General features: G+C 41.6%; 1 protein-coding gene across 1 annotated transcript; it reads right to left on the bottom strand.

The window, feature by feature from the left end:
- Positions 1-6,213: 6,213 nt before the first annotated feature.
- irx4a (iroquois homeobox 4a) lies at positions 6,214-12,128 on the bottom strand. The gene is made up of 5 exons (XM_029505083.1): positions 12,074-12,128; positions 10,827-11,078; positions 9,877-9,983; positions 7,883-8,193; positions 6,214-6,947 (listed from the first exon to the last, which is right to left on the bottom strand). Exons 1-5 carry the CDS (start codon positions 12,116-12,118, stop codon positions 6,214-6,216), a joined length of 1,449 nt encoding a protein of 482 aa, XP_029360943.1. The 5' UTR covers positions 12,119-12,128.
- Between the last annotated feature and the right edge of the window lie 334 nt (positions 12,129-12,462).

The following is a 12,462-nucleotide window of genomic DNA, read 5'->3' as shown; positions in this document are numbered from 1 at the left end:
GTTGCTAGGAAGGTAATCACTGAGTCTGGTCCATTTATTTATTTATTTTTTTGTCGCACAAGTTTTTTGCGTTTTCTCTAAATTCCACACCAGCCTCCGATCCATTACACGGCATCTTACCCAAATCCGAAGGTGGAGCATCATCCACTATCAATGTATTTCCCATGACAGAGAGCTAACATTTGTTTGTACTTTGCGCTAACATTGACTGTACAGTGCCCATTTGCAAGATAATCATCGAAATGAGGCTGGAGGAGTCCGACTGAAACATAAAAACCGGCTGAATTTAATGTCAACTTGTATGAGCGCAAACCATCAAACCACTGCCCCCACTGATCAAACTCATTTGCATCAAAGCACATGATCAGACAAGCACCAACCATAATTATCAGCAACCACGCAGCTGGATGAGCCTGTCACGGCTGATAAGAAACAGCAACAGTTTGCAGCATCCTGCAGTTCCTATGTGTAGTGTATGAAAACAGACCATATTGTATGATTGATATTTTTTACTCTGGTTTTGCATGATTAAGTTCAGTGTCTCTCGCTGGTTATTTTTCTCTTTAACTGTGCTGTGCTATGGCAAGTGCTAAATTTATGTGGGGCTTGCCAACTTTCAAGCTTGCCTCCCTCCCTACCACTGCTTGTGGTAGGGAGGGAGGCATGATGCCTGCGAAACGGTTAGCTTTAGTTGATTAATACACGAACAAAAACATTGTTTAGTATGAATAAAATAAACATTGCGTGGCGGGTTCCATTCAGCTCTGTGCTTGAGATATTGTGATTATACGCAACTAATTTGCAAACGTTTACATTTTGTTGGAAACATGATTGGATTAAATAATCATATTAACCATAAGAAGCAATGTTAATTATGTGTTTAATATAAACTGTATCTGACAAAATCTGATTTTGGTGCACAGTATCCCCCTACATTTGATTAAAAACCAACATCTTGCTTTAGTCATTTATTTTGCCAAAACCTAACCGTATCAGAGACTGTTGGTGCACATCTTGGCCTCCGGTGCACTGCTCTTGTGCTCTGCTGCCACTGTCCAGTCCAGCTGACTCCACTGTTGTTAATGATTTAAGTTATTCCAAATCATAAACAATATCTTTGAACATAATGAAGCCAGCAATTGATTTCTCTTTCACGTCGCATAAGCTTTTTGCATATTAGCAGTAAAAGAAAAGAACATTTCTACAAGACAGGGATGCATAGAGCACTCAGAGCTCCACTGGTACGCAGTGAACCAACAAACAAAGCAAGTTAATAATAAGTGGCTCCATTCTAATTCAGGTTCCGGTTTGAATTTCTCTCTGGAGATCTGCGGTCTATAGCACGAATAGCTGGCACTACGAGGGCAAAAAAGCATGCATCAGACTTCCCAAAAGTCATTTTAAAGGAGATTTACAGTTCAGAATTATCATGCAATACTCTTCACAGATAAAAACCCATCCAGCACTTTACAAAACCTTCTGTTTCCAGAGAAACTGGAATGCCTCATTTGTATGTTTTCTTGGACCTCCTGAACACAATGGAAAATGGAAGCAAAGGTCAATGTTAAGTCTCCCCTGGCTTTTGTTCTTTAAAACAACAATATTGTATTGATCTGTCCTGAATGATAAACACAAATGTGTTGGCAAAACACAGTCTCTTTTGACCTTTAGCAATTACTTCTACACAGCTTTAGCGATACTGTAGATGAAAAAACAATGTTCAACTCATTTTCTTTTGTTGTTTTTCTTTTTTCCCTTTTGGTTTGTAACGACACCTATGTCATACTCAAGTACTGCGGGCATACATAATGAAGGATTTGGCTAAATTTCACAGATGCTGCTACATCTAGTGACCGCATAATGATTACAAGATGCAAATCAAACCACTAGCCTTCTGATTGGTAGACAGGCTCATTGCCAAAGCATATATGAGCATGTTTTTGAATCACAATCTCCTGTTACTTGATGTTTCACCAAAGATGCCCAATGGAAATCTGAAGAATACATATTCATCAAATCCCCTGTTGTGACAACAAGCTTAACACAACGAAACAAGCATTTAACAACATGTTTAACAAAGCGATATTGGCTCTTCATTTCCTCCGCTGAACTGAATCAAGCCGCTGGAATAGCCTCAGTTTTACAAATGAGTATGCTACTGTGGTGAAAACTCGATTACGTTAGGCTATAAATAAAAAGTGCACTCATAAACAGACAGAGAACGACATAGAGGTTCACATGCGGGATCTCACTTATCTGGGGGTGAGCTCAACTAAGTTTAAGTTGTCTGACAGGGTTGAAGTGTGTTGTGATGACCCATGATTGGTCTCGCTTGACTTATCCATTTTCCTCAAGTGAGAGTGGGAACGCTATCCAGGACATTTCCTGCGGACTGCAGCCATCGTTAAGCACAGTATAGCAACCAGATAAGCATTATTGTGATTTATTAGGTTCTGTGATTTTTAGAGACCATATAACAAAAAAAAAACAAACTAATTGACGGTGACTTTGTTGTTTTCATTCAACAAAATGAACTATGTCATATTTAAAACAAAAATTATAATTCATAGGGAATGCATTTTTCTGTCTTTATATCTATTTCATCAGGGATTGTGACTTACATAGTGAAATACACTGAGAGTTCGGTCAGTCAGTCAGGCTGAGGTGACTGTTATGGTGAAAAGCGATGCCCCTCAGGCTAAAACCTCTTGACCTGTGGAATGAGTGCAGGGAGGGGATGGCAGCAAAGGGCTGATAGAGGCCAGTTGCTGGGGCCTTAAGGCACGTCCTTTGGCAGCAGGGCTCTGAGCCCAGCCTCAAATACACACTCATGATCATACACATGGCCTCACACACACACACACACACACACACACACGCTCTGCTCTATTTTGTTCTTTTGTACTTGACTTTAAAAACTCATCTGCTCATCCACTTTGAGTGTTGTTCTTTATATTACCAATGTATTTAATTTGCTAAGATCAGGCATGCCAAGCATTCATGTCAGCTGACATTTAGATTCAATTCAGTCTTTGAAAAAAAAAAAAGTTTTTGAAATATGATTACACACCTACAGGCTGTTTTCTTTACTGTTGCTGTGAATACATACTTTTTTTTAATAATAATGTGCTTCATTTTAATTGGATTAAAAGGCCATTACATTGATTCCAAAAAGGGGCCATAACACTTTGTGTGAGTGTGTGTGTGTGTGTGTGTGTGTTTGCGTGTGTCAGCATGTGTCAGTAGTGTTGTTCTTGGGGTGTGCTCATGCTTCATATTTTCATTTAAGCTTCACATTACGGCTATTCGCACCATATTAATGTTAGTCAATGAATAGATTAAGTATTCAATTAAATCTGGTGTGTGTGTGTGTGTGTATTGATGTGTAATGATGTGTAAATATATTTATGGCTCAGGGTCACTGTGGTATTAACCTGACACAGACTCTCTCTGGGGAAGCTCCTTGCTGCTGATTGTTCTGTGTTTCAGTCACAGCTTCATGTGGGCCTTCTAACTCCACAAACAGTAAGTGTGTGTGTGTGTGAGAGAGAGAAAGGGTGCCTGTTTAAAGAACTAACTTTTCGGATGTCTTTTATCGGGCATTGTGGGAAAAAAAAAAAAACATATCTGGAGATAATCATGTTGCACAAGTCTGGTGGAGAGCGTGAGATAAAGCTTTGTATTAATCCCTCGACTGGGCTCGGAGGACGACAGAGTGTGCTTCTTTTACCAAGCGGGGATGGTACTGGGCTAAATGTTCCATCAGTCAAGCATATGCCAAAGGCCTACATCTTATTCAAGTTTTAAACCCCTAATTGGTAACGTTTAAAAGGCGTTTAAGAGTGCCCTTTCTTCTCCCTTTTCTCATTTCCCATTTAATGTGTTGTGTCAAAGTCTATTACCTCAGTTGGACGTTTCTGTCCCTTAAGTTGAAAAAAAGGGGGAAGAGGGAGGGGGTGAGAGAGTGAGAGTGACTAAGAGAGGGAGAGAAGTAGTAGTAGGAGGACCAGGAGGAGGGAGGAGGAATTGAGGGAGTGGGTAAAGGAGAAAAAAAAAAAAAGAAGCCATCAGCTGAGGTTTGCCAGGTCGATAAAGCTTTTAGATTTGGAGATGTTTTCAGGGGGAGCCCATTTCCTGCGGCTAAGAGTTGTTAATGGAGCTTAAGGAATTATCTTATGACTCTCGCTTTGAGAGCAGTTTATTTCAGCCCGGACTTCACTCCGTGTGTCGGAGTGGGCTGAATATGCTTCTGTCAGACCCGCTTAATGAAAAGTAACGCGTCGCTGATTACAGTTTTATTTGGTCTCTATGCAAAAAGCTCCTGTTAATTTACCATCTTGCTCCCTCTGTGTGTTCGTATTTGCCACGGCTGAATGATTTAGTTATAGTCGGCCCGACTCTCTCTCTCTCTCAAATAAAAAGCCACTTGGTTCAGAGGTCTAATAAAAATCTGTCTTCTTGCTGAATTAATTAAATGCCAGGCCTTTGTTGTCTCTATCTGTGGGACTTAAACTCTACCCTAATTTTTCTTCTACAACTTTGATTAAAAAAAAAGAAGAAAGAAAGAACACGATTTTACGTGTAGGCTAATAAAAAGGCCCCAAGTGAAGTAAAAATTGGAACCAATAGCAACTACAACTAACTACAACTACCAACTGTCAGATATATCTGCTCTGTGATAGATGCGTCTTTCCTCCACTTTATTTTTCCATCACGTCATCTTTAGAAATACTGCAGAGAGCAAAATAAGAAAAAACACACATCCTGACTCCGACATATAGAAAACCCCCTTTTGTCCACCATAGCACTTTATTCCATGAGAGAAGGGTGGGGGTTAGGGGGTGAGGGAGGTGTGTGTGTGTTGGGGGGGGGGGGGTCAATCGTTTGTGCTTTTCCCATTAAAATTCATCACTGAAGCCCCCCACCCTCCACCCCCCTCCTCTCCTTTCCTACCACCACACACACCCAACCCAGCCTCGCTCTCACAGGACAGCCGAGTCCCCCGAGAGCTCCACTTTCGCCATTACTGTCAAGTACCCTTGACTCCTTTCGTTTTGCCCTTTTATCTACAACAACTAATTCGAGTTGCTTTGCCCTTTTCACTTTTAGACGGCGTGAGTGCTTCACCCACCGTAAAGCCCTTTCACTTTTCAGAGGAGGACTCAGCATCTAGGCTGTTTTTTTTTTCTTTTTCCTTTTATTTATTTATTTATTTATTTATTTCATCTTCAGGGGCCCCTGCGCAGTCTCCAGCCGTAGGAAATTGAGGGGTTAGTGTCAAAACGAAAAGTCCTCACTTCAAATTATTTGGCCGGCTCTCGGTTTTTGAACCCCGTTAATGGACGTACGGGCGAATAACTTACCCTTTCTGACAGCTGCATCATGGGAGGGCGCTGAGATGTTTCGATAATATCGTCAGAAAGCGGAGAGGTGGGAAATCAATAAGCCGACGTGAAATATGACTGCGAACATCCCAATTACAGCCTGTTTAGAGGGAATTAATGAGGCAGATCTTAGATACTGATATTGCTCTGTCTTGAGGGTTGAGCTGCCTCATTTTCTCCCTGTCACTAAATGAGAGTGGATGTTTTCTGAAATAGATAAATAAATAAATGAATAAAAAAGGTCCTCTGCCCCCCCCCCGGGGCAGGGGGGGTGGGGGTGGGGGGTAGTTTTTCCAGCACCATGGACAGCAACACCACAGACTTCTCCTCAGAAACCCACTGCTTTAATTTTCAGTGAACAAAGTTGATGCGCTCTCATCCACTTCCCTAAAGAGAGCTGTGCATTTGTTGTGAGACTTTTTTTTCCCTTTTTTTAATTATCATTTTAATCGTGATACTCATCTGCTGAGACCTAAATAATATTCAATTACATTTGCATGCGCATAAATGTAAATAAAAAATAAAAAATAATGTAAACCTTGGGTCTACTTCTTTTTCTCCCATGATGTAAACTTTTTTTTTTTAAATACATTTCGAGAAGTTTTGTGCGTGCGTTGAATCAAATAAGCCAAAAGGATCCCGATATTTCAGTTGTGTGACGCCAAATGTAACAAGATACACACAAGCTACCGTTTGCTTTTTTTTTTCTTAAAAAAGAGAGGAAGGAAACACAATGGAGACGTTAACAGGCTTTCCTTCCCCATCCGACTCTCAGTCAATCACAAAAAAAGTCTTTTTCTCTCTGCGATAAAAGCGTGATTTGGTTTGGTTAGGAGCAGAAAAGTTTGTTGATAGTTTTGGGGAAGCTCATGGCACTGTCTTTGGAGGAGTCCTGCTGCTGCTGCTGCTGCTGCTGCAGGACCGCCGCGCTCCTCTCGGCCTCCAGCACGGCGCCTTTGGTGTTCGTGGTCCAAGAGACGGTGGTGTTGGTCAGAGCCTGGCTCAAAGTGCTGTGCCTGAAAAGCGGGTCGTGGAAAACCCCGTCCACCCAGTTTCTCAGGGTCGTGACCGGCGAGTCCTGCCTGGTGTCCAGGCCGGTCTCGGGTGAGGTAGCGGCGGGGGAAGAGGTGAGGGAGGAGGGCGGCTGCTGCGGCTGACACCTCAGCATGCAGGACGGGTACTCAGTCTGGTTCAGGGACGTGGCGGTCTGGGCCAAAGACCAGATCCGAGGTTTGCCGTCTAATATTTGGTGCCCTTGCTGCTGCTGCTGCTGCTGATTATAACACGCCTTCGCTTGCTGCCTGCTGTCCGGCTGGAAGTCCTCTGGACTCGTTTTGAGACAACTCTTACTCAAGTCCTGCTCCCCTCCCAGAGAGACCGGGATGGAGATTTTCAGAGACGAGTCCTTGATGAGGTGCTCGGCCGGGCAGTCACCCGTCGTGGACATGTGAGTGTTCATGTGGTATCGGTGTTTGAGCTCACACTCCGAGCTCTCAGACTCCAGCGTGTCGAAATCGTCCAGGTCGCTCAGCTGGAGGTCCTTATCAGGCCGACTCCTGGTCTCTGGGAAAAACAGAGGCAGAGAGGGAGGCAGCAGACGTGTCAGTGAAAGATGTGACATCGGATCTGATAAAGGCATCCAGGTTCCTCTCTGTGGAATCAAACAGTCATTTTACAATCACAGGAATATTTGTAAAAGAAAAAAAAATACCACAATTACAGCAGTGCTATAACCTGATAGATGAATAAGCAATTATATGTTTTAACATGAACCAGCTTTATATCATATATACCATCTTGCAGCACTTCAATTCAGAGACTTCAACATATATCAGCTGAAAGAAGTAGACTAAAGCCAACCACATCACTGAAGTGGTTTATCCCTGCATGAAACTAACTGAGGCCTGTTCACTGGCTGCTGCTCTCTAGGTCTGAGTTTGTTGTGTTGATCACCATCCAGGCTCAACTTTAGTGGTCTTTTACAGGTTACACATAAGTAAATGGAAGAATAGACATAAAAATGCATTATCAGCTCCTTTGCGCTTTAAAATGAAAAAAATAAAAATAAAAATAAATAAATCAATTGTTACATTGACGGCCTCTTTATAATGGCTCAATAAAATTCTGATCATATGACATATTTCAACTTTCATTATTGTTGAGTAAAAAGTTGAGTAAAAATAAATATATGAAATCAATAAATCAATCAATAAATGACATTAAGTGGTATAATGGCAACAACGCCAGCATGGTAGTGATCATTTTACCCTTAGTTGTTTGATTATATTTAGGATTTACATTGTAGTCATCGTTACCATCTGAGTATATTTAGTCTACAGTCAAAAATAATGGAGTGTGAAATGTCATGTTAATTATTGTGACAACAGAATGTATTTTTCAAAGATCTTATGACTACTTGTTCCTGACCAAATAATTCAGCATAAAGCTTTCTGCTTTTACATTATTCCTGCAGAGCAGCAAGACACTTTGACACTGACCATCCTCGTTGTTTTCACTCTTTATCTGCTCCTCCTGAGACCCATCTTCATCTTCATCATATCTCTTCTCCTCTGAGCCCTTGTTTCTGGGCGGCCATGTCATCTTGTTCTCCTTCTTGAGCCTCCTCCTGGCGTTGGCAAACCACGTGGAGACCTGCGTCAGGGTCATCTTGGTGATGATGGCCAGCATGATCTTCTCGCCTTTCGTTGGGTACGGGTTCTTCCTGTGCTCCTGCAGCCAGGCCTTCAGCGTGCTGGTCGTCTCACGTGTGGCATTCTTTCGCCTTGTTCCCCCATCCATGGAGCCATATCTGTTGAACAGAAGCAAAAAAAAAAAAAAGAAAAGAAAATGAGAAGGCAAATACAATGATGCATCTGTCTGTGTTTATATCCTGAAAACCATAACAGAGCCACCAGCTTTGCAGGGCTTTTCTTAAAATGATGCATTTTGCACTTTTTAAGTTTGAAAATCCCACATGTGAGACATTCTGCTTATTTCATGACCTGAATATCTAAAACGGATGTAGGCTTAGGAGACACAATTTAAAATAAACATGTTTAGTGTATGGAGGTTTACAGAAGCAACTGTAAACCTCCATACACTGAATATTGTCTATCCCTTTCAAAACAGTAATAATGTTGCCAAAACATTGTGTAATGCAATTGTTGATAAGCATGGGACCCTGTGAGGTGTACAGTAGTGTGCAAGACTGTCTGGATAGGAGGCAGGGGTGACTTAACTTCTATGAAATCTTCCAACAATTCAACAACAGCGGTGCTTACAATGTTTCAAATATTTCTGCCTGCTAAAGGAAAACTGCCAAGTCTATTTGACCTCAGTCTCTCCTTCTCCGACCTTTTTTCTGACGTATTATCTGTTAAAACTGTGAATGCGCTGCACAGCTCCTTTCCTTCCCCTCTTACTCTCCTCTCGCACAAATATTACCCGTAGACCTACATTTAAAATGCACTGTGTTGATTTTCAGCCAGCAGTGAGCTGTAAAAGTCCTCTCCGGGGAGGCTTTTATGAGGCCTTTATTGCTCCGTATAGCTTAGTGCAGGTCAAGAACAGCTAAGGGAATCAAAAGGAGAGGAACGTTGTACCTTTCCTCAACCCATGTTCTTCCCTCACAGATAAAATAGACTGTAAAATTGCTTTATTGAGTGTAATGATGAGCCCTGCGGTAAAAGGCAGGCACAGACAGAGTAGAATTGCTGTAGGCCTGCTTGTTTATCTGAATGCTACTGATTATGTTCTGCTGTAGACTTGGGCCTTTTACTGTGCATGCACTTCTTAGGATACCTGCTGACACGCTGCACTCTATACTGAATTTAAACTGATTGGGGAAAAATGCACTTTGCTTTTGGGTGATGTGAATTCTCGCTTAGCTAATGCAGATCGATAGGACAGTTTAAACGCAGAGATACTTTCAGCGCTTTCTGCTGCGGTTCTCTATAACAGTCAGTTCTATTCATGATGCATGATTTAATTAATTGTTATCGTTATTGTTATCGTTTGTGCCCTACACTTTCACCACATCGCAGAATTAATTTGGATGTCATCTGATTACTGAGACGACCTTTCGATTTCACCAGGCATGCTCTTCAACACTGAAGAGGCCTTCTGTTTTGCACAAAGGGGCAGAGGTCTTGTGAAGCAATTCACACCATCAGAAAAGAAATATGTCATGAGATGGAGGTGATCACCCAGTGGTGCCTAGACGTGATGAGAATGGACTTCACCTCTCAGGAACTGATTTAACGCCGGAAAGTACAGCCTACACTCCTGCACAGCACTTTGTGAGTGACCTCTTTTTTTTTCTTCTTTTTTTTAACTCACATCCTGTTTTTGTCACAAAAAAGATCATCAAGATAATGACGCTTCACTTTTCCATCATTACACTTAAGTACACATGCCGTAAACAATTCTCTCGCAGTTTCATACTAAGGCTTGAAAAATCAACAGAAGTCACAGTGCCATTGAAACAACATACCTGTCATACTGATACTGTCCCAGGGTAGGATCATAGGGGTAGTAGGCTGTTGCCTGGGTTATTCCCGCATGGGCAGAAGCTGTGGCCTCTTTAGTATCAAATGTCCCCTGCAATCATATATCAAGACACGTGTTAGATGGAGTGACACAGACAGGATGTCAATTTTGACTTTCATTCAGGCTGTTGATGAGTAATGGCTGATTCTACAGGAAGCAAACCAGAGTATCAAAGAAATAATCTTGTTCTATTTGAGACATAGAAAACGACACCAACGAGTTGATGTGTATGTTTTACCCAGTGACAGGGATAACTTTTTAAACTCTTTTAAGACTTTTAAAATATAAGAAGATAAAACAGACACTAAAATGCAACCACAACAACCACAGTTTCCTAATCTTGTTCAGGAGATGAAAAAGACATGGTGTCCTACAAAATATGACCACCCAACTCCTTCAGAGAGATTAAAAAAGTTATTCCAGTTGTTATAATCATAATTTTTCAGCCCTTCCACACAGAAATATCACAAAGAAAAGGGTACTTGGGCTCATAGTCCTATGTTATCCTGTTGGAAATGTTATATATAGAAATAGATATACAATTTCTCAATCCAATTTTGCCTAATCTTGCCTGTTTTCGATGCAAATCACTTCGTTGCAATGACTAACGATTTAACCTTTCTCTTGTCTTGTTTCACAAAACATGTTGAAACAAGTGAGACTATCCTGCAATAATGAGGAGTACATTTTTGATTTTTTTTTTTTTACATTTCTTACAGCAAAGTTAGGCTAGAAGGATGATATGAGGATGAGGATATATCAGCTGCTGTTTTGCTGGATAGTGCGTAAAAACAGAGAGAGAGAGAGAGAGAGGGAGAGAGAGAGAGGTGTGTGCCTGGTTTTGAATCTCTGCACCATTAATCAATGCCAAGAAGGATCAGATGAAGGGCTTACCAGGGAGTAAAAAGCCGAGGCGTCCGTGCCATAGGTGACATAATTCCCATAGCTTTGTCCGCCGGTGTAAGGGCTCCCGTACACGCCCAGCGCGGCGGCAGAGCTGAGTTCGTGCCTCGCCGTGGCCAGCAGCCGGCTCTCGTACACGGGACAGTAGACCGGAGTCTGCCCCGACGCCCCTACTCCGGAGTCGGCTATGGATCTGCCGGTGGACTCGCAGCAAGTGGTCAGAGAGTTGGTTGTCATCAGAAACTACGTGGGGACCGAAGGAGAAGTAAATATATAGATTTTACAAAAAACAAAACGAAAAAAATAAAATTAAAATAAATGAAAGTTCTGCCACCACTGGACCAAAATCGAATCTAACCCTAACCCTAACCTTAGTCTCCAAGTTATTGCATAACTTTTCTTAATTTTTTCTTAACATACAGGAAAAATGATTAATGTGAAATAAATTCAACACTGTCTTTTTCCGATACACTTTGCAAATCGGCAAGTTTTATTTTGACAACTGGCGGTGCCTCTTCATACAAAATCATACCATCGTCTGATTTGTTTATTTTTTCAAAGTGTCCGTCTTAAAAACTAAAGCAGAGCATGAAATGACCTGTAATGGATGATATTTGATGATTCATGAAGCGTCGTGCTATTGAGATAATACGCGCGTAAAAACGTGTCCAAAAAGCTCGCCTCCTGTTAGCTCTGATCTACATGAAACAAACGCGCCACACAGAGAAAACAGCATGTTTCCCCAACATCGCACAGCAAATCCAAAGTAAAGCCCCAAATGTTTTTTTTTTTTATTATTTTTTTTATGTATGGCTCAGAGCCAAAGCAAAACAGCAGTTGTGTCTTGGCGTAAACACACACACTCACACACACAAAGTGTGCTGAACAAGTTTGCGTGTGTGTTCCGGCGCAAATAAACATATGCTTGACATTACTGAGCGGCTATTATCTCTTGGAAATCAGCGAAAGGGAGGTCTTGGGGGGGAATCTCTCTGGTTTGTCCCCCTTTCTTGCCTCTCTTTTCCCTTTCCCCAATCGCTGCAGGAGCACAGGTATATCACTGGCTGTAACGCGATACCTTTTTTCCGAAAGCTGCCAGTGCCTCCCCCCGATTCCTGGTTCAAAGTCCGTAAAAGCGTCTAGCTTAAAAAAAAATCAATAAGATAATCAATCGCCCGCAATATCAAAACCAAAACAAACCCCCATTAACTCAACAAAGGGTAGTTAAATCAACTTACTTGTGGAGCAGACGAGTACGGATATCCAAATTGTGGATATGACATGGTAGAGAGGTCCCCCCAATATCCAGAAATAAAGCGAGACTGAAGGTCTCCTCCACTCCACAACGCAGGCTGCGCCTCTGTTTGACTGTACCAATTGATTGGTAAAGCACAGGCTCCTAGGATGCTTATAGGGCGAAGCAGAGTAGCATGTTTAATTTGTGTAAAAATGCCCCCCACTCAAACGCCTTTCAACGTGAAAGCAAAAAAAAAAAAAAAAAATAAAAAATTAATAAATAAATAAAAAAATAATTGAAAAAAAAAGAAAAAAACTTTTGCCGTCCTCCCTTTTTCTTCTCTATTGAACATAAATAAATGAAGGGACGGGGATGAAACACGAGCCTTCT

This window comes from Echeneis naucrates, chromosome 6, assembly GCF_900963305.1.
Source record: "Echeneis naucrates chromosome 6, fEcheNa1.1, whole genome shotgun sequence".
NCBI classification, from domain to species: domain Eukaryota; kingdom Metazoa; phylum Chordata; class Actinopteri; order Carangiformes; family Echeneidae; genus Echeneis; species Echeneis naucrates.
Note: the sequence above shows the minus strand (reverse complement) of the source record. Positions and strands in the feature narration are given on the sequence as shown.